The sequence below is a fragment of the Mercenaria mercenaria genome, chromosome 5, assembly GCF_021730395.1.
Source record: "Mercenaria mercenaria strain notata chromosome 5, MADL_Memer_1, whole genome shotgun sequence".
Taxonomy (NCBI): Eukaryota; Metazoa; Mollusca; class Bivalvia; order Venerida; family Veneridae; genus Mercenaria; species Mercenaria mercenaria.
Window position 1 is genome coordinate 48,762,194 of NC_069365.1, and position 21,688 is coordinate 48,783,881.

Sequence of the window (21,688 nt, forward strand, 5' to 3'; positions counted from 1 at the left end):
GAAAAGGCAGGAATACAATATTCAGAGAAACATTTTTAATATAAACTAAGATAAAATAGCTATAGAATAAAAAGGTTATTTAACATTGTACTGTACAATACGGAGATATATTTGGACGAGTACCCAGCTGAGAAAACCATACTAGACGAGCCTCTAACCTAATATTATCAATTACAGCGCTTATCGCGATGATTTTAAGCTAAAACTTTCCCTAAAACATATTTCATGAATTTTGACTATTAACCAATTTCCGTATGACAAACTTTGCGTTTATGACTACAAAATGATGTGTGAATTGTATTTAGGCTTGGCCTTTCAATTTATATCCGTTTAAAAGTTTATCTGTCTCATTTAGGCTAGTTGCATATAACACAATAAAAAGACGTTGATAGGGAAGCAGATGTTATTTAATATGCGAAAGTCATAATAATCTTTATCTACAAAATAAATGTATTCAAACGAACAGTTTACCTAGTAACAAAGAATGCGAAAAAGGATGTGGTATGTAAATATCCTACTTGTTTATAAAGTTTAATCTTAATCATAAAACATACCAGGTAGCGATTCACTATCCAACCAAAGTATTCCAACAACCAACGTGACAGTTCAGAATTTTTTGGTTTGGTTTGTCAAATTCATACTACTTTCATATATTTAAAAAAAGTGTTGTCTTTTAATGACTAAAGAAAACTTGGAATAAACTGATTTTATTAATAAAAATGAATGCCGGTACCGTATTTCTTTTTCTACTTGGCATAATGAGAGGTCTTTCATTTCCAAGTAAGTATATGTTTATTCTGTTTTAATTAAAAAGTGAACGTTTAACACTCTCCTTAACTTTTTTTATTTGTTATTCACACGCAATGTTGAGTACGTGATATTTATGTGAAAATTTGTATGATATGTGTATAGTTAACATAAAAATGAAACTAGGATTGTTTACTGTCAGAAATGACAACCTGTTTGTTCCAATTAATTATATATTGTAAACTATATTTTGTATTGCTATTCATACACCATAAGATTAGTCAAGCTTAAGGTGTATATTGTTAAATGTATTTTTTGTATCATTTACGCTTTTGAAACTGATGTTGAATAATGCTTTGAATATTTTTCATTGATTCATAAACAACTACGTACATAAGATTTTTTAATTGTATTTTCATGTAATATGCATTCATTTTAGAATTCAACAGCGGTTTGTATTTATTAAAGAAATAAATCTTAGTTAGTAATTAATATTTTGGTTTGCAATACCAAGGCATGGTTAAATTGTTTGGAGGCGGACAACCATATCAAAACAACCATGTCTTTCATACCCAGATTCAAATTTCTCAACCAAATCTTTATTTCATTAAGTTAATGTTAAAACTGATATTGTCCCACATACTGTTGAAGTTAGACAAATTTTAAACGACAAAACTGTCCATGTTCAGTATCGTTGGAATGGAAATGCTTTCCATGGAAATGAGCTTACATGTATCACACGTTTGACGTAGTTGGAATGAAAAAAAAGCCATAGAACTGGCGATACACCAGTGTTATAATACTTTTACGTTGACGTTGTTTTAAGTATTGAGAATATGGCCGACGTGACTTTGGCAATAGGTAAAGAAATATGAAATTTTTGGTGCTTCAGCACTGCCACATTGAATTCTTTAATTCGTTGAATATGGATTGAATGCTCCAGAGAATCTCGCATTATTCTAGTATCATTTTATTGAACTCGTTTTATATGGAAATACACTTACGTAATCTCCGCTTTGTATCTCATATTATGAAGTGACGTCTGTACATGTACAAATGTTACCAGTCAAATTTTATGACCTCTCCAATGCTCAGTTTTTAGGGTCATTATATTTGTTTTGTAGAATTATGAAAACAATAGATGCACAGCTGCGTTTCGTCATTGATATGTAATGTATACAAGATAAATAACACACATAAGCTCTTTTGTAAAAATAAGTTCAAAGGAACGTGAAAAATTCATAAATGATTATTTATATAAAAAGGATGATACCAAATAAACAGATATTGAACATTACTTTGCCGTAAAGGCCAGCCAAAAATATATGTAAATATCACGGTTACCAAGCCCACTCCTGTGGTGGAGAGGAGTAATGAAATAGGTATCTGTATTCTAGGATATCAACGCAATGGAATAGACACGTTTCTTTGTTTAGTGTATTTTCTGTTATCACATATCAATAATCAATGTTTTTTTTATATCCAGTCTTATCCGAGATGTCGTTGCTTTATACGTTCGGAGTTTTAATTGATGCATTTCTTGACATCTTTGTTCTTATTCCTTCCCTTACGTTTAAAACTTTCTAGGACTATATGTCTGAATACTAAAGGCACCAGGTGGGAGCCATCTGGTCCATAGTGGCGTACAGGTTTCTAAACACTGGTTTTTCACTTGCCGTGGTCACAGAGGTCTAAATAAAAGCTTGCTTTTGTTTAAATTCAATGTGGGTGTATTTTTGACATTTTGGTAGAAAAAAATGGAGAGAAGGTTTATTAGGTAAAGTGAAAGTTAGTTCGGTCATGTGATTTTACAGTGAGCGAATGTGTGAAATGAAATCTCTCTTAGAAGATATATGGCCCCTACTTTTCTTTCATTTTATGTCAGTTTTATCATAGATTTTTTACAACGAGGCGAGGATTTGTTTTCTCTGAAAAGCGTCTGGCTATGTTTGGCACCTCTTTAAAATCTGTCAGTTTTATATAGAACATAGAGGGAATATTATTTAGGCGTATGTGACATATAGTGACGGTAAATTAATTTAGCGGTTTACACGTTGGCTAGAATTTATTTTTGCACAGCAGACCATGACCGCCACTAGTGGCATGATTAAACTATTACCAAAATAAGATGTTTTACAGTAATCTGGCACATTAATTGGTCATTTTTAAATGATATGTTCACCTAAAACACTATCCTACAACAAGACATTGATTCGTCCTAAACATTCATTGAAGAGAAATATGAAATCCACACACAAGCTCTGTTTAAACAATTTTTGTCTTGCAGCTTGCTTAGTCGTGCTCTTAAAACTTAGGCTCTTGGTGCTCTGGCTTCGTGACGTTTTTGAGTACACTTGTGTTATCATACCTTAGATTGACCCTAACACGTGAAACAGTTACCACAGGAAGACATTGTAAAACACAAAAGATGCTCTCTAAGGTATATAAATCAAAACCCAAGGAACCGTAAACACGGTCAAAATTCTAAGTTCAGAGTTGGTAATACTACCCCCAACAAATGGATATTTATCACCGATAAAAGCTGATAATAAGGAATAGAGCAGCTCCTATTTTTTCTTACAAGTTTGCTTTCCCTTCTAATTAAAGGTCGACATTTACGAGTGTACCAGAGTGTACCAAGAATGTGAAAGTCGGGTTATAATTATAGCTATAAACACACACAATAAAGTTCTCAAAAACAGAAGTCAAAGAATAATAACAGATTTTGATGAGAAGTCCTATGGAAAAGTGACCATAAATAATACCATGATCAGAATAAGAGAGACATAGAGCCAAAACATATTTAAATGATTGCTTATTGTCCGTATACTGCTTAGCCCTCTCATGTACCAAACTTACATCTAAAAAATGACTGAGTATCTACCAAAAAAGTTCTCACATGATATATTTTTGATAATAGAACTTTTGTTTTGTGCAAAAGGCTTAGTTCTCCGTCGACGATTGTTTCTATAGGTTATAGCAGGATAACATATGCTGCTAATTTGAATGGTTGGCACCTCTCAAAGAGTCCTAATACAAAATTTGATAGAAGGAAGAAATAATTCACTGTTATGTAATAATAATTCATCATACATACCTTTGTACTGAACAACCGTGATACGCAAAATACATTAGTTACGTAAATGTAGCCATATAGAGATTCATCAAAGATACCCCTTTTCTTGTCTTAATATGATACAGTCTGAGGCAAGAGTTGACCGTAGAGAGTCCGTCATTTCTTTTTAACCGTGAAAGTGAAAGTATTATGTGTTTAAATTTCTTTTTACATTAAATGGCTTTTACAGCACTAAGTAAAGCTATTTTTTGATCCCTAATCATTGCTATTTTATGATAATTCAAGCGGGATGTGCAGTAGACGAATGGCAATGCTCAAATGGAGCATGTATACAACTCACTTCAAAATGTGATAACTTTCCTGATTGCAGTGATGGTTCTGATGAACAAAAATGTACAGGTAACAAATTGTTGTGATTTTATAAAGATTGGTATAATGTTGTCTTATTTTCTTCCCTTTGAATATTTAAATGCAGATAGTCTCTCTGTTACTTTCTGTAAAATACAGGGGTCAGCTAGGCTCAGTATGTATTTCAAAATGTAGCTCAATAAATCTCTAGGGTCTAGGCTACCTGGCTGGCAAGGCTAATGCTATAATTCAAGAGAGAGCATTCCATATTTGGGGGATTACTGTCAGTATTCTGTATGTTGTTTTCTTGTTTTCTTGTTTTCTGGGCTCTTTTCAGGCTTTTCTGGCTTTTCTAGGGGTTTGAGTTGCCAGGAATTAAACCATCGGAACTATTTTTATTTCAATACAGTTAACTAATAAACAGATAAGATGAAACTATTATGTCTATTTTATACATTACACCAGTGTGCTTAGAAGGACCGGGAACTACTTGTGTTTTAATTTGAATATTTTACAGTAAACAAATAAACAGATAAGATGAGAACATATATGTATTTTATTCATTATACAGTGGCACCAGTTTGCTTAGAGGGTCTAGAGTCCTGTCCGCAACCAAATGGAACAACTATATGCGTGGAAAAAGCGGTGGGTTGTGGTAAGTTCATAATAGAACTTGGTTTGAATTTCAAATTGATGAAATATTTTGAGAATAACATGCATTTTTGTAATTTTATAGAATAATTAACTGCAAAAAAAAATCAACCCGGTAAAACACTTGTAAGAAGACTACATTTGAAGTTTAATTTTGTACAGGAATTCAAAATCAAACAAAGACAAAAATCATAAACTGGAATAACAATCGCAGTATGATTTTAAATATGGTACATTATGAACATCAGATTTTGACAGCGAAATAAGTCATTTATTCGCATGTTTTGTTGGTTATGAGTGGCATTGTCAGAGTGCAGGTTAACATGGCGGCATCCGTGGCAGAAAGAGGCCCAATGGATTTGTTTAATCACTGATCTTCTGAATAATTACTTTACAATTTCTCTATATCAAAAACGGAGTTTCGATTCCTCTGTGATTTGTTAAGGGACAGGTTATTCAAAACCAGAGATCTTAATCACTTTTCATATCGAAAGTGAAACTTAGGTTACTTCCAAATAACATTTAACTAACTGTAAACATAATTTTATTTCATAATTGTGAAAACACACATATGAACTTGACAATGTTTTGATATATAGATAACACTATGTAGTTAGAGGAAAAATAAAAAGGTTCATTTCTTGTTAAGGTTGTGGGTTAGCACCAGACATTGCCCATGGAGTGATTTCCAGTAACAGCAATACAATCGGATCTTCGGCAAATGTTACGTGTGATGCTGGATATGAAACTGCTACTGAATCGATTCTGTGTCAAGATACTGGCATCTGGGAAACAGCCTTCTGTAGCCCTAATGGTAAGCCTTCACAAGAGTAACTAAATATATACTTTACACCAGATAATTCTTTTTCTTTCCTAATTTAAGTATGTATACAGATCTCACATTGTGAGGCAAGTATCTGAACACTCTCCTTTACCATATTACAGGACTTTAGTTACATATCAGGGTATTCAGGAGTTTATCTTATATGTGCCTTTTGACATATTGCTTTCATACTTGCAATGTCTATGGTTTATATACCAACTCGGTACAAGTTTATGGTAATCCGTAATAGTATATATCATAGAATAGCCTTTATCTATCGGGCAGATATCATTGTTGAAGTCACACATATTCATTCAGTCAGCCAGAAAATATTCATGTATAAATAACTTACCATTGCATGTATTTGAAGACTGCGGTCCAGTCGAGAAGATCCAATATGGAACAATATACCTTAGTGATATTAATAACACAACCTTCGGTGCCTCTGGAAGTGTTGTTTGTGATGAGGGATATGAAACGCTGACACCAATTACAACGTGCCGTAAGAATGGAAAATGGGACTCTGTTATTTGTACAAGAATAGGTAATTCCGGACTGTACATTCATTATAGATATTCAGGTATATGTAAATTAAGAATTTAAAGACTATGATAACATAAGTCTTTTCGTCATTATTTTTTCTCGTAAGTTCTGATAAATTTGAATGAAGTGGAAATGTATTACGACTAAAGTCACTTATCTAATTACGTAAGACGTTAAGTCGGAAAGTAAGCCTATATTCATAAATTAAAAAAAAAACATGAAGTTTATTTTAAGGAACGACTTAAACTACGTCTTAAATGTAATGTTGGTAATCTTTGAATGTAAAAGCAAAAGTTGACTTTGTGCAATACTGTAGAAACTCTTAATGTTACTACAGATATGCCATGATGCCAATCTAACATTTCCACTGGACTTAGATCATTCTTCACTCTAGTGTGTGTGTGTTGTTGTTGTTGTTGATTTCCTTTTCTTTTTTAATAAACAACCATTTGAATATACTATTGTTGTGCTATTATGATCATTTATTTTCATTCTGTACTGCGAACTAGTGAGTTTGATATTACGGTATACATATATGTACCTGACTTTTAAGAATATTGTATTGTCATAATTTGCCAAGATCAAAGAAGACCGACCGAAAGAACTTATTACCCGAGTCATAATGAAAACATATGTTAACTGACATTATTGAAACAGTTTTACCTGTTTTAACCTTTAGCCTGCTAGCGGCAAGTGATTCTGCCTTTGCGACCAGTGCAGATCAAATGTGCCGGCTGATAATGGTCTGCACTGTTCGCTATTCAGTCAGTAATTTTTCAGTGAACACCCCTTCGATAATAATGGTATTGCCCAATTGAATGATGGACCAGTCCAATTTAGATATTTAGCAGGGTAAGGGTTAAATAAACTAAATGGCAATAACGTCGCAGTTGTCAAAAAAGATGTGAAAAAAGCCACGCACTGTGTTATATGTTAGTGTGAAAAGTGCTTTATAAACATTATTGATATGTATTAATTGTATGTAGATACGACGCTGAGGCTCTGGTGACCAGAAAAGCGTAAATGGTAGTAATGCAATTACGTATGTCAAAAAAAAAGTAAAGTAAATTTAAAACGTTACGTTGAGCCTTAGAAACAAAATCAATCACACAATTCTAAAAAAATATTGTTTCGACGTGAAAAATTTTTGGAAATACATTGAAAACATATATTCACTTTACGAACTGTGTCGTATTATGCAAAAACATACATTACTTGACAAGGCTGGAAAGGGACTCGTCATCGGCATTTACACGCTATGAAAATAACTAACCATTATTATACAGCGTTAAATGCTGTTATTGATGCATTTGCATAGCGAGTGACAGTGGAAGTTACATGGTAACAAGGAGACACAGTGTTTACACATTTTTAATACTGTGATTCTATGCAAATCAAGTTATTTGGTAATGACATTTTGCTAACGATTACTATAAAATAACGACATATGTTTTTCCATTATAAAATAAGAATGCATTTTACTTAAATATAATGAAGTGTAGTCCTTATAGAAAACTGAATGCCATTTTAAAGGTAAGTTCAATTTAAGCTGTGTTCCTCCTGTTACGAAATTTCATGCACTACCACCTAATGACAAATGCTTCAAACGAACGTGTGTAATGTTCTGCGAACTGGTAAAGGGTATTATCAAAGCGTGGTTACTGGGAAGGGAGTCCATTTTGCATCTTTTGGAATTCAATAGTTTAATGTCCGTGACTGACATTTCCTAAAAGTTTTAATGTTTTATCATGCTGTTTCAATAAATTTCTGTGAAACAATTTATTTTTCTGATTAGATGTGTTTATATGATTTTTGGTTTTCCACGTCTCAAGAACCTTAAAACACTACGTTAAGTGCATAAAATCATTACCTGTAAAATTGAAAAATAACATTTGTTCCAGACTGTGACTCCATCCAAATTTTCGTATCTAAAGTATTTTGGCACCTAACGAGATATCGACTTGCTACACGGTAAACATGTGTCGTTATTATTTCAGCAACAACATCAACGTTATTGCAAGCTCGAGATATGTGAACAAGCTCATTAAATTCTAACATAATGAAAAATATAGGTATGATCTTATATTTCTACGACTGTATAAACTGTGTATTGTATCATTTCAGGGTATTTTGAGCATGGAGATTTATTCATTGTTGTTACCAAGAGAAGCGCATATGATCTGTGCCAGGTAAACTTTAATACATTGCGATCTTATGGCAATAACTCAAGGTTATGTTGGTTCCATGATGTGTTAGGCATAACTGATGCTAAACGCAAATAAGCATTTATTTCAAGTATAAAAGAAAGAAACATGCATTACCTAATATATATTATGTGTAAGTACCTTAAATGAGTAAAAATTCCGTGTACATTGCTTTTAATGGTAGTTCAATTTTCAGGCTGTGGCCCTGCGTCTAAGATATTGCATGGCACTATAACCTCTAAAGACAAATCTTCAAGCGGATCGTCTGCTAATGTCACGTGCGACCCTGGATATAAGGCTAATATATCAACAGTTACATGTAAGAGTTCTGGAGAATGGGAGTCGGCGAAATGTTCTGCTATAGGTGAGTTGGAATTCAAACATATTTTCAATGTCCCCGTGACTGGTATCATTACCTAGAAAGTTTTTAATGTCACTTTATCATCCGCTCTGTTTTACAGTGATGGCAAAATGTCCTGTGAAAGATCAATTTATTATTTCAGGTATTACAAGCATGTGATATTATATGATATATTACGTTTTTGGGGGCTTTCCAACTTCTAAAAGAATCTGAAACATCTTACTTAAGCGCAGTAAAAGCTATATAAAGCCGTGTAAAATTGAAAGAAACTGCTACACATTTCGTCCCAGTACTTTGTTCTATTTACAATATTTTCCGAAAATATCCTAAAGTAGTTTTGGCTTCCTTAACGAGATATCGACATGTACAGAAAGCATGGTAGCTGTTATTGTAATTGCTGCACGTCAACAAACGTTATTGACGTCACATATATATTTTTCATCACAAAGCATATATTAAATAAGCGTAAGCAATACATAGACAACTTTAAACTATGAGGATGATTCTATAATTTTCACGACTGACTAATGAAAGTTAATGTAATTGTACTTCCATGCGATCAGCTGCGTTATTTTGATGTCAGCTGGAGATTTTATTTGGTCAATTTGTTTTCTGTTTACCACAGAAACGCTATTTCTCCGTGCCAGTGGTAAACTTTAAATAATTTGAACCATGTGATATCGCAATTATTTATCTGCTCAAGATTGTGGTTCAGTGCCAGTGATTGTGTTAGGCAAGATAACTCTAGTCGACCTTAACAACGCAACATACGGAGCTTCTGCTAATATCACATGTGACACAGGTTATACAGCAAACGTTTCGGCAGTATCATGTCAAAGTTCGGGAGTCTGGGAGACAGCTATATGCAAAGCAATAGGTAAAATTAGAGATAATTTCAGATTTTTAACAAAGGTTCATTACCGATCTTTTTCCGTTTCTTGTAATGTCACAATTGAAACAGGCATTGACGCAAATGTATTGAAAATTAAATGGCTTTGGTACGTTCGCGTGTATGGCAGTCGGCTGTGTGCAAAACAAAATAGTGTATACATGTACAATTAGATGGGGGGGGGGGGGGGGCGGGCTTGAATTACTGCATATTTGCAACCTACAATATTTTTTTTGTTGTCTAAACATCGATTTTTTATATTCCACATTAATCATATATGACCAGTACAATTTCCTATCTATTCTTATAATATATGTGATTTATATAATTCTCCTTAAGATTGTGGCCCAGTGCCAGAGATTTCATTTGGAACGACCAAACTCATCGACGAATTTAACACTACATATGGAGCGTCTGCTTATCTCACATGTGACACAGGTTTCGAAACCAACGTATCGAACATAACGTGCCAAAGTTCGGGGCTATGGGAGACAGCCGTATGCAAAGCAAAAGGTAACTTAAATAATTTTCTATCATGTCCTTTAAGATATAGGTCCATGTTTCGGAGAAAAAAGTTCGAATGTCATCAAATCATAGAAAGAGAGCATTGTTTTACATGAAAATTTAACAGCATAAAAAACATTTATATTATTCTACAAAACCATTGTCAATTTACCCATATATTTATTGAATTTCGGAAAGGGACTGCATGAAGAGGCCACCCTTCTGGACAGTCCAGCGCCTTTAAAAACTCACCATTTTTAAAAAGCTGTTACATGTCTTCGTTTTGATGCATTTGCAACAACGTACGAATAATTAAACTTTACATAACTAGGTAAAACATCGTTTTGACAATTGTTTACATTTTTTTTCTTTACAAATGGCATTCTTATTTAAAGGGGGACAATTCCTTTAGAATATTTTAAGTATCCAACTCTGTTTGATAGAACAGTAAAACATGTATTGGACAGATAAGTTGTTGGTCAAGATGCTGTTCATTTACTAAAAAAATCTGTTGTTTTGTGATATACTGCTAAACCTTGAACTCACAATCCAACAGTGATTACAGCAGCCTTAAAGTTTCGTTTGATATATTTAGTATCTTCCCGTACTCTTGGATTCTTATGGGTCCTTTGGGATCATGGAGTCCATTTAATATCTATGTTTGATATAACAATCTTTCAGATTGCGGCCCAGTGCCAGTGGTTCCGTTTGGCAGGGTTAGTCTTATCGACAACGGCAACACTACATACGGAGCTTCTGCTAATGTCACATGTGAAACAGGCTTTGAAACAAGCGACCTAAAAATAAAATGCCAGAGTTCGGGAATATGGCAGACAGTTATATGCAAATCAATAGGTGAGAAATGTTTGTTTTGATAAATGTGTAATTTGCAACATTCCCTTCTCGTATTTCTAGGAAATCAGCTTTATGCTTTATAATTTTATGTGATCAAGGCAATCGACTGTCTAGTGTAATAACACATGTATTTTGTTAACTTTTCCGTAAGATTGTGGCCCAGTGCCAGCGATTGCATTTGGAACGACCAAACTCATCGACGAAAATAACACTACATATGGAGCGTCAGCTTATCTTACATGTGACACAGGTTTCGAAACTAACATATTGAACATAACATGCCAGAGTTCAGGACTGTGGGAGACAGCCGTATGCAAAGCAAAAGGTAACTAAGATTGTCCTCTATTAGATTGTCTTTTATTACATTCATTAAACGGACAGTCCAACCTTCCCTCGTTGTATGTCTGACAGTCCAACCTTCCCTCGTTGTATGTTTGAGGAGACTGGGCTCTACAAGAAAGGAGCTACAAGAAACAATATATATATAATCCGGAAAAACGTTCTTCTACCAGTCAGTCAAAAGATTTACTTCAAAAATTTAAAATAATGCCAATTTATAAATTACAAGAAACAGACAGATTTAAAAGAAGGAGAAAAGAAACTTTATTAATTAATACTTTTTGTCCAGAACTAAATGCAAAACAAAACAAAACACATTAATAATTACATAGTGACGTCCTTTGAAAAACTCCGAAGAGTAACGTATATTATATTATTTTCCGCTATTGAATATCCGTATTGCCAATGAATACATTTTGGAGATATATATATTATAACCGACACTTTGTTTCAATGCCAGTAAAATGTTATAACATGTCTAATTCTTCTGGTAACTGTGCTCCATTCCCAGTGGCTGCATTTGTAAGACATAATTTTATGAACTTCTGCCATTTTACGTCGGTTATGTTTTGAACACGGAATTATTCAACAGAACTTTTCTTGAATAACATGATAAGAAATCTATTTGAAGTAATAATCTGTCAGCTTGTGACCCAGTGCAAATCAAAAGGTGACAGGCAAGTATGTTTGCTACTTTCTGTTATCTATTTCTAACCAATTGACATTTTTATTAATGAGTACTTTTCCCTTCCAAACAACCGGCATTTTATTTTCTAATTAGATTATTCATGACCGGAGCAATCGTTTATCTGGTTAAATAATAAATGTATATTATACCATTCTCCTAAAGATTGTGGCCCAGTGCCTGAGATAGCATTTGGAACGACCACACTCATCGACGATAACAACACTACATATGGAGCGTCTGCTTATCTTACATGTGACACAGGTTTCGAAACTAACGTATCGAATGTAATGTGCCAAAATTCAGGATTGTGGGAAACAGCTGTATGCAAAGCAAAAAGTAACTTAAATTGTTTTCGATTTCATTTATTAAACTGACAGTCCTACGTTCCCTCAGTGTATGTTTGAATAGAGTGCGTTTTATAACAAACACGCCATAATCGGCATAACTGTTTAGAAAATATAAAATAGCTGTCTGTATGTTATGTATGGTATGTTATGTTATAACATAACTATCTTTCAAATAATTATGTTCCATTACAAGTGATTGGCTAGTTTTACGGCCATCAGCATCACTACTTACGTGATAACATTAATAGCTTCTCCAACTTTCTGTAGTATATGCTAACACAGAGAAATAATCAACACATGTTTCTCATATAACAGTATGATAAAGAATATGAACAGACTCAGTCATTGCGAGTCTGCAATTACCTTGTTTGATTGCGTTTAATATTTAAAGGGTATCATCTTGTAGAATTCATTGTTTGATATAACAATCTTTCAGACTGGCCCAGTGCCAGTGGTTCCGTTTGGTAGGGTTAGTCTTATCGACGATGGCAACACTACATACGGAGCTTCTGCTAATGTCATATGTGAAGCAGGCTTTGAAACAAACGACCTGAAGATAAAGTGCCAACGTTCGGGAATATGGCAGACAGCTTTGTGCAAAGCAATAGGTGAATAAGATCGTTAATTCCGTTGCCTAAGAACGATCGATGCCCTTGATAAATATTTTAAAAATATCTTTCTAAAACTTAAAATTTCATCTAAACTTTTTTACCTTGTTACGAATAAAAAAAGTTTGCCTGTAGCAAACTACAGTTATGTTGTATTATTGAATACTTGAAAGATGCTTTCACTTTAAAGAAATGTATCTCTGTCATTCATGTTTATGTCAGTTAGTATATTATTTGCAATACGTTAGAATAGCATAATAATCACGAATAGCCACTAAAAACAAAAGTATTTATTTATCTTTAGAGCAAGCGGATGAGACATATCACATTTGTTTCTATCATTTTAGATTGTGGTTCTCCTCCCGCAATTTCTTTTGGAAATATTTCTCTGAACGCCGACAATAATTCTACGGTAGGGGCAACAGCATTTGTTAACTGCAACGAAAACTATGTTGCCAGTAGACCAAAAATCACATGCCAGTCTACGGGAGTTTGGGAAAATGTCACATGTTTCTCTAAAGGTAAACGTTGTAAGAAAGCTTAATTACAAAGCTCGTTGACACTGATGCATACAAACAGTTTCCAAATTAGAAAAATGTCAAAAATGGACATTCCTGCCATATTTACAAAATGTAGGTCACACATGAATGTTTATAGTAGTGTGCACAGTCAAGGTCCACAAAAAATATTTTGACCATAGGTCAAGCTTTTTCACAGAATGTATGGTCATTTTTGGTTGTGGTCGACAGCTGTGCCCAAACTGAATGTGTCAGATTTGTTTTTAAAATTTGAATAAAAACTGAAGGTTTCCCATAACCACAATGTTAAAAGTATTTTTATTTACATCAGATGTTTTCTTTGATATAAATGAATAAATAGTGGAAATATTACAATGTGGTTTGATAAAACTACACTTCTTGATGAGAGAAAACTTGAAAATATACTCCATTTAGAAATTGTTTAGTTTAGGCCATTTTTGGACAAAAGGTGAACCGCCTTTGTATTACTAATATTTTAGGATGCAGTTCAATCCCCACAATTTCAAATGGGAAAATAACAGTAACAGGAACCACTTCTGTCGGGTCTTTTGCTAATGTCACGTGTGATGTAGGATACGAAGCCTCTGTATCATCGATTAAGTGTCAGATTTCAAGAATCTGGGAGACAGCTGAGTGCAAAATCAAAGGTACATGTACACAAAATATTCATTTTACAATGATTACCTGCCCTAGCTCTACAGTAATCACTGTAATCACAAATATCACGTGATCATGAAAATATTATGACAGTTGAAAAGAAATCCAAATATTATTTTCTTATTTTCGACCTTGTTGTTGTATTTGAACACCTAAATTAGCCGTAAATCTTTGAAAAATACTCGAAATAATTTCAAATTTAAAATCTAATATCAAATTATGAAAAACATACAATTTATTAAAATCTTGATAGAATATCTGTGTTGGCAGAGGTCTCTTGTCTTACGTTTTTTTCTTAATCGTGTAGTATGGTTTCATTTTACAACAATCCGACGTACATACAAAATACATTGTATATAACAGAAACATTTCACAACCAGCCAAACAATTAGATTTGCTGTTAAAAATAAAAAAAAAATCTACATGTACAGCTAGTGCGTAAGAAGGATCTGTGTAATAATTAACTTCATGGCTATATATTATCTTTTTCTCTTTCGGAAGCTTGTGGTCGAGTTCCAGCAATAAAACACGGCAAGGTCAATCTAATTGACAGTTTTCACACGTCGGTTGGGGATTCTGCTAATGTGGTATGTGATACAGGTTACGAAACTAGCAAGACAAAAGTAGCCTGTCAAAGTTCGGGTGTATGGGAGACCGCTTTATGCACGGCTAAAGGTGATCTACTTCTCTTACATTTTTATGTTTGTAACAGTTGACTACGCTACCTTCTAAATATTCATTGAATAAAGCTAAATCAATTTCCAGCCATTCTCAGAGAAATCATGAACAGTTTTCTCTGTCTCTACATATTTCAATACCGGTATTTGTCTGGTCTGAAAAAGATAACATATAATGCATATAAGTTCGTGTGATGATAAAGACTATAAAATGTACATATCTAGTTCTTTCATATTACATTTACATTTATTTAAGACTGTGGCCCTCCTCCAGTGATTTCAAATGGAAACATTACTCTCAGTAATGACAAAATGTCTACTTACGGGGCTGAAGCTTTGGTAAATTGTAATGATAAGTATGTTGCAAACGTTTCTAAAATCAAGTGTCAGTCATCTGGTCTCTGGGAAGTTGCACAGTGTGCACCGGAAGGTGAGTGATTATACTTTTCTGAAACAGACTGCTTTTTGTCCACAGCTATGGATGATTCTTTAACATATTATTTACAATTGGTCATCGTATAACAAAAACTAGCCATCATTTAAGTCAGTTTATTCAAGTTTTTATTTTGAACACCTTTGACAATCATTAACATCTAACTAGTGATACGAAAGGTTGCTTTCTACTGCAGTGACATTATATCTACCATTGTCTTGAATTATCCTTTTCACTGAGTGCAGATGCAATGTAATTATCTAGGTATAATACTTGTAGTTTATTTGGCAATTCAAAATTAGTGAAACGTATTTGGAAAAAGCCCCTTCTTTAGTGCTTATCGAAGTAAATAGTTTTCCTTTTCTAGGTCAGCTGAATTACGATAGATGTACGGAAGAACATGGTATGTCTTTATTACTCGTTTTCGTCTCAGATAAAGCTATTTTGAAATATTTAAAGGTAGTTAGATATGAGCATTTGTGTCAAGATATACTTATTAATTTCTGATAAAAGAAAATGTTAACACAGTATGTCATTCTTCGATAAAATAAACAAATATGAATGCACATGAATATCTTTACTGGTATTAAACACTAATGTCACATTTGTTTTGCTCTGCAGGTGTTTGCACACAACACATCTACGAGAACATCCGACTTCTTGCACTAAAAAGTTCAAAATGTAGGTCATTTTGTCATTGTGCACATGCCGGAACGTTAATTGACGGAAGCGTCACGTACAAATGGGTGGAACGTAACTGTCCACAGGGAACATTATTTGATGACAATCTTCCCTCTCCAGTGTGTAACCATCCCTACATGGTTTGGTGTTAGATTACATAGTGTTGTATTTACATTCATACAGATGATATGTTACGATGACAATCAGTTTTAATACCATATGTTTCTTACATTTGTCTAATTAATAAATTGTTTTTGCAAACGGGCTTCCCTTTTATGTTTGACATATTGTTACCGAGTCGACTTTGGTATATTGTTGTATTTTCTGGTATATCGCAATTATGGAATTCATTCAAAATGTATTATACAGTATATCGTATATGCGTGATGCTGTACACATTTTTACCTCACATGAACACACGAGCGCATCGAGCTGCTATCAATTTGTTTGACTGCGTTCTACGGAAGGATCGTCCGTTGGTTTAATTATATAAGTCGAATTCGTGTGCTGTAAAGTCATCGTTTTTTTTTAATTTACTCTCGGCTTTTTAAAAATAAGTTTCCATTATTTGTATAAGATAAAAACTAAATCTTTCATTAAATTACAAGACACAGTTAGTAAGACATCAAAAATAAACCATCTGTATATAGCTATAAACACAAACAATATCGTAAATTAAAAAAAAAAACTCCAAAATATTTATATCAAGATCTTCCCTTTTACGTGAAAACCTTTGTATATTTAAAATACGTTTATATACTTCTGACTCAAACATATCTTTTGTCAAATTGGATATCCTGTTTTGCGGTACATTAATTTTGCTCCTCATTAGTATATGACTGTGAATGTCGTGCAAATATAAGGAAAGCTTGAATTGTCTTCTGTGCTTCAATTTTTGATATATGATATTTTTATTTGTCATATTATGCAGACTTGTCTTAATATGCTGTTTTGTATTTTACGATGAAGATTTACTATTATGTAGATTTGTGATTATATTAGGAAGAATAATTATTATGATGTACTTTTTCAGTATGGTTATTATGTAGATTTGTTATTTGTTGTTATATTATGTGCATTTTTGTTACTTTATTTCGATAAACTATTATAGTTGGTGCATTTCATCATGTTATAACAATGTATTGTTATGTACTACCTTCGTTAGATATTATATCCTGAACATAATTTAGTTTATTATTATTATATGATATAAATGCTGTATGCTATCAAGATATCTATTATTAGGTGGAAAATATTAACGGGTAAGATTACATAAATTACACAATTCGATTCATGAAAATTTTAAATCAGTTTGTGTAATGGGTGTAAAAATGGGCGGCAATTACTTTAGCTTGACTATTCATAGAATAGTAGAGTTATTCAGCTCCTGTCGGTATCATATACCAGGGTAAGGTTCGTCTTAAAAAAGGTTATTTTAAAGTAACAAGTAAAAAATTTAAACATTTGAGCCGCACCATGAGAAAACCAACATAGTGGGTTTGCGACCAGCATGGATCCAGACCAGCCTGCGCATCCGCGCAGTCTGGTCAGGATCCATGCTGTTCGCTAACAGTTTCTTCTATTCCAATAGGCTTTAAAAGCGAACAGCATGGATCCTGACCAGACTGCGCGGATGCGCAGGCTGGTCTGGATCCATGCTGGTCGCAAACCCACTATGTTGGTTTTCTCATGGCACGGCTCATTTGTTCCTTGTCATATAGCTGAATACTCTGATTAAGCAATGCCTGTCTTTTCCAAACGTTTTTCCCATCATTAAGTCTGCTAAACAGATCAAATATCACTTTCTTGATATCGGGATTAATTATATTGTTTTTTGATCTAAAAACATGCTAAAGCTGCGTTTAAATGGATTTTTATATTAACATTTTACTTAATGCCATGTCTTTGGTTGAAACTTTTCACAAGTTATTCACATCAAAAACTCTACTTAACACATCAGGCTAAACAATTCATATTTGATTAGAGATTGATTTATATCACTTGTAAAGACTTAGACAAACGGACTCACGTTATTAAAATAAATGTTTCTAAGTGACTAATGCATATTGGGTTGAAACGTTTCGCACGTGTTTAACATGGTCAGATCTATTAAACAAAATTTAAGCTCATGCATGCAAACCTAAATCTGTGGTGCAACGTCAACAGAAGCGGAATAGCTAGAGCTAGACTATTCTATGAGCAGTCGAGCTAAAAATGCAAATAGTTTTGAGGTACTAATTATACTAAAAAGTATAACAACAAAGCACGATAGGCGGTCATAGCTTACTATACAGCTTGCTATAGCTTCCCATATAAACTTAGTGTAAATTACTTCAACGAAAGCATTACCATCTTAAACACAAACCGATCACGGAAAATGGATAATAACGCGTTTAAGCCTTTAGTATAATTATTTATTGCCATTTGTAAACTGCACAAAACATGAGTAAACATTTCTTTCATAAAAATGACACCGATACGTGTATATGGTTTACTAAATCGCTAAACCAATCAGATTTTTCTCTTCCTGTTTCGCAATCGGTTATTTGATTTTTCTCACGTTTTAGTTTTTATATTTGCACTTACATGCACCATACGCGGGTTAAACACACATCCGTCTTCTCACTTTTTAAAGATTTACAAAGTCATGGAGGAAAAAATTCATTCTTAGCAATGGTTGGCGAATATACTGCATTGAATACAACTGAATTGTTAAGAGTTTAGAAAACAGTGCTGTAATAAAGAATAAGCCTAAAGATCATTTAGATACAAAGTATGGCAAGTACATACAATAAACAAATATACATTATGTATACACCAATTATAGTTACCTCGTCAGTTTATTATATCAACGTTTATATTTAAAGATAAATGAAAATATCTGCCAATAGTGTATTGAGAACAAAATTACTAATCCTTTTGTGCAGTACTAATATATACTGATATCGTTGGTAGATTGAGAGCCAAAAGACTTCATTTCCAGTACTGATATATACTCGATATCATTGGTAGAATAAGAGCAAAATACTATTTCACTTCATTTCTAATACTGATATATACAGATATCATTGCCAGACTTAAAGCAAGCCCGCCCGCTTAGCTCAGTAGGTAGAGCGTTGGTCTACGGATCGCGGGGTCGTGAGTTCGATCCTCGGGCGGGGCGTATGTTCTCCGTGACTATTTGATAAACGACATTGTGTCTGAAATCATTAGTCCTCCACCTCTGATTCATGTGGAAAAGTTGGCAGTTACTTGCGGAGAACAGGTTAGTACTGGTACAGAATCCAGGACCACTGGTTAGGTTAACTGCCCGCCGTTACATGACTGAAATACTGTTGAAAAACGGCGTTAAACCCAAAACAAACAAAAACAAAGACTTAAAGCAATAATACTAGTCCACTTCATTTCATGCACTTATATATACTGCTATCTTTGGTAGATTGAGAGCAAAATAAATAATCTTCTTTATTTCCAGTACTGATATACTATTATACATAGATAAAAAATCTATCATATCAAACAAATACCGTTGATCAAAATAATGAGTACAAGAAAGGACGTGTTTTGTATTTAAATACCACAATATCAAACAGAATTATCAACAGAAACTTTTGTTTCATGTCAAATCCATCTGTTAAATTTTCTATTAATGTAAAGTGCACCACTTCAGTTCACAGATAACAATAAGTGTATATAATTTATGATAGTTTCACCTTCTTCTAAAATTAATGTTTATGCTAGGTACACTTCATCAAACTTTATGGACGCTTGCTGTGCGTAGGTGGTATATTTACACCCACATTGAAAGATAAATAAAACTTTCTTCAGACTCAAATATCTTGTGGTGAGCAAATATGTTAACGGTCAAAATCAGTCATTTCGGTAAGATATTGATAAAACCTATAATTATTTCACACTTTTGTTAAGCATGTAACTGCAGACATTTACATATGTATCGAGATATAATGGTGCACGAGATGTCTCAGACGCCGGATGCATATTGTATAGTCAGTGTTGTTATATTTTCGAGGTCTTTGGGATTATGGAAAACATTCATTTCTACCATACAGTCAAACCTGTCTATAAAGACCACACTTGGGAGAGCAAAAATGTGGTCTTTTTTGGGAGGTGGTCTTTATTCACAGGTTAAAATATACTGTAAATGTTAAAATGGGAAATAAAACATGTGGTCTTTAGAGCCAGGTGGTCTCTGTTCAGAGGTGGTCTTTAACACAGGTTTGACTGTAATAGATTTCTGTTTAATCCAATGCTAGGGGGCTTGAGGTGTGTTGCACATTTCATAACCTCTCATGAACAGACTAAATCAAACCGAGTCTGCTACTATGTTGCTTGGTTGCGTTCTGTACTTCCAAAGGATCTTTTCACAGATTGTAACTATCACAACAGCAGCCTTCATGTGCCGTGGTAAGGCTGTGAAAAGTGACCTCGTTCTTGAACTCTTCACATATTGTATTAACGATGATACAATACAAATACAATGCCATCCATACCTATACTTTTGATCTGCTTGAATTCAACTGTTTGAAAGATAGATAAAATATAAATGAAGGGTTTAATTTCACAAAATAGATCTAATATAAAGCCAACATGTTTATATTAGAATTATTTCGCAAATTTACAATTTTTATTTAAGTAGCTACTTATGTCCCTGTTTGTTTATATATGAAGTATACACAATATACGAAGTATACACACTTGTGAAGTAACGTCAATGTTGTCATTAGGTACCGATGAAATTTCTTCGCGTATTAGTTTATTTACTTGTTTTATTGGGGTTTATGACACAACACAACTGAGCACATATGGCGACCTTCCGGCTTTAATCGTGGGGAATTCCGTAGTTTTTCTATGATAATAGTGTAGGCCATGGCGGACATCTAGGTAGAACCACCGACCCTCCGTAAGACAGCGCAATAGGTCAAGTAGGTTCATTACATAAAAGTAATCTCCATCCTAAGCTAGGCTTTGAACAACGTTAAAATAATTCAAAAACGAGCTACAGTGCTCCCCCGTTTGGACACGGAGGCCATTGCCTGAATTGTATGTCGTGGCAGAGTAAATATAAGCTTATTACTTAACATTTCACAGGAATTTCTGTCAAGTAGTGTCTACTTTCAAGAGTGATTAAACAGGAATTCATATCAACGTTTGCAAGACTTTCCATGATTACAGACTGCATGATATACCAAACCAAATCAGTCTGGGCGTCACAAAATGTGATTTATTTAGTTTATATGCTAGTAACCTGTAAAGATAATAATATAAAGGGTCATACCTCTTGTGAAAATAGTCTTGTCTCGAATTCAAACCAAAGTTAACAACAATTAATCATAATACATAATTTACTATAAATGAGCCGTGCCATGGGAAAACCAACATAGTGGGTGTGCGACCAGCATGGATCCAGACCAGCCTGCGCATCAGTCCATGCTGTTCGCTAACAGTTTCTCCAATTCCAATAGGCTTTATGTTGGTTTTCCCATGGCATGGCTCAAATAATTGAGGGCGATAACTCTTCAGATGACTGAACCCGAAAATCAAACCAGCATATACCACTACATAGCATGTTAAGAGACCACACCTCGATAGTCATACACCTTCATAATGATTTTTCGGGAGAAATATCCATAGATACTCGTTTACTTAATAGATAGCGGAAGTAATCAAGGATTTATTGTGTAAATATGACTATCCCTA

At 33.7% G+C, this 21,688-nt stretch overlaps 3 protein-coding genes across 3 annotated transcripts; all 3 read left to right on the forward strand.

The window, feature by feature from the left end:
• The first annotated feature begins 546 nt into the window (after positions 1–546).
• LOC128557025 (low-density lipoprotein receptor-like) lies at positions 547–7,236 on the forward strand. The gene is made up of 5 exons (XM_053543462.1): positions 547–780; positions 4,109–4,222; positions 4,743–4,826; positions 5,472–5,636; positions 6,016–7,236. Exons 1-5 carry the CDS (start codon positions 720–722, stop codon positions 6,246–6,248), a joined length of 657 nt encoding a protein of 218 aa, XP_053399437.1. The 5' UTR covers positions 547–719; the 3' UTR covers positions 6,249–7,236.
• Positions 7,237–8,247: 1,011 nt separating this feature from the next.
• LOC128557317 (sushi, von Willebrand factor type A, EGF and pentraxin domain-containing protein 1-like) lies at positions 8,248–12,583 on the forward strand. Its single transcript, XM_053544584.1, has 7 exons — positions 8,248–8,260; positions 8,589–8,756; positions 9,457–9,630; positions 9,982–10,155; positions 10,828–11,001; positions 11,153–11,326; positions 12,191–12,583. The coding sequence occupies exons 1-7, from the start codon at positions 8,248–8,250 to the stop codon at positions 12,400–12,402; spliced, it is 1,089 nt and encodes a 362-aa protein (XP_053400559.1). The 3' UTR covers positions 12,403–12,583.
• On the forward strand, positions 12,504–16,235 carry LOC123557105 (sushi, von Willebrand factor type A, EGF and pentraxin domain-containing protein 1-like). Its single transcript, XM_053544585.1, has 8 exons — positions 12,504–12,515; positions 12,782–12,983; positions 13,331–13,504; positions 14,002–14,169; positions 14,681–14,854; positions 15,113–15,286; positions 15,657–15,692; positions 15,911–16,235. Exons 1-8 carry the CDS (start codon positions 12,504–12,506, stop codon positions 16,120–16,122), a joined length of 1,152 nt encoding a protein of 383 aa, XP_053400560.1. The 3' UTR covers positions 16,123–16,235.
• The last annotated feature ends 5,453 nt before the right edge of the window (positions 16,236–21,688 follow it).

What these genes read in the sequence shown, in the direction of transcription:
- LOC123557105 (XM_053544585.1), top strand. An exon ending in AGCTTTGTGCAAAGCAATAG is followed by an intron (nt 12,984 to 13,330) that starts GTGAATAAGATC and finishes CTATCATTTTAG; the next exon opens with ATTGTGGTTCTCCTCCCGCA. An exon ending in CGCTTTATGCACGGCTAAAG is followed by an intron (nt 14,855 to 15,112) that starts GTGATCTACTTC and finishes CATTTATTTAAG; the next exon opens with ACTGTGGCCCTCCTCCAGTG.
- LOC128557025 (XM_053543462.1), top strand. Translation starts at nt 720, where the DNA reads ATGAATGCCGGTACCGTATTTCTTTTTCTACTTGGCATAATGAGAGGT. An exon ending in GGAAAAAGCGGTGGGTTGTG is followed by an intron (nt 4,827 to 5,471) that starts GTAAGTTCATAA and finishes TTTCTTGTTAAG; the next exon opens with GTTGTGGGTTAGCACCAGAC. An exon ending in AGCCTTCTGTAGCCCTAATG is followed by an intron (nt 5,637 to 6,015) that starts GTAAGCCTTCAC and finishes ATGTATTTGAAG; the next exon opens with ACTGCGGTCCAGTCGAGAAG.
- LOC128557317 (XM_053544584.1), top strand. An exon ending in AGCTATATGCAAAGCAATAG is followed by an intron (nt 9,631 to 9,981) that starts GTAAAATTAGAG and finishes ATTCTCCTTAAG; the next exon opens with ATTGTGGCCCAGTGCCAGAG. An exon ending in AGCCGTATGCAAAGCAAAAG is followed by an intron (nt 10,156 to 10,827) that starts GTAACTTAAATA and finishes ACAATCTTTCAG; the next exon opens with ATTGCGGCCCAGTGCCAGTG.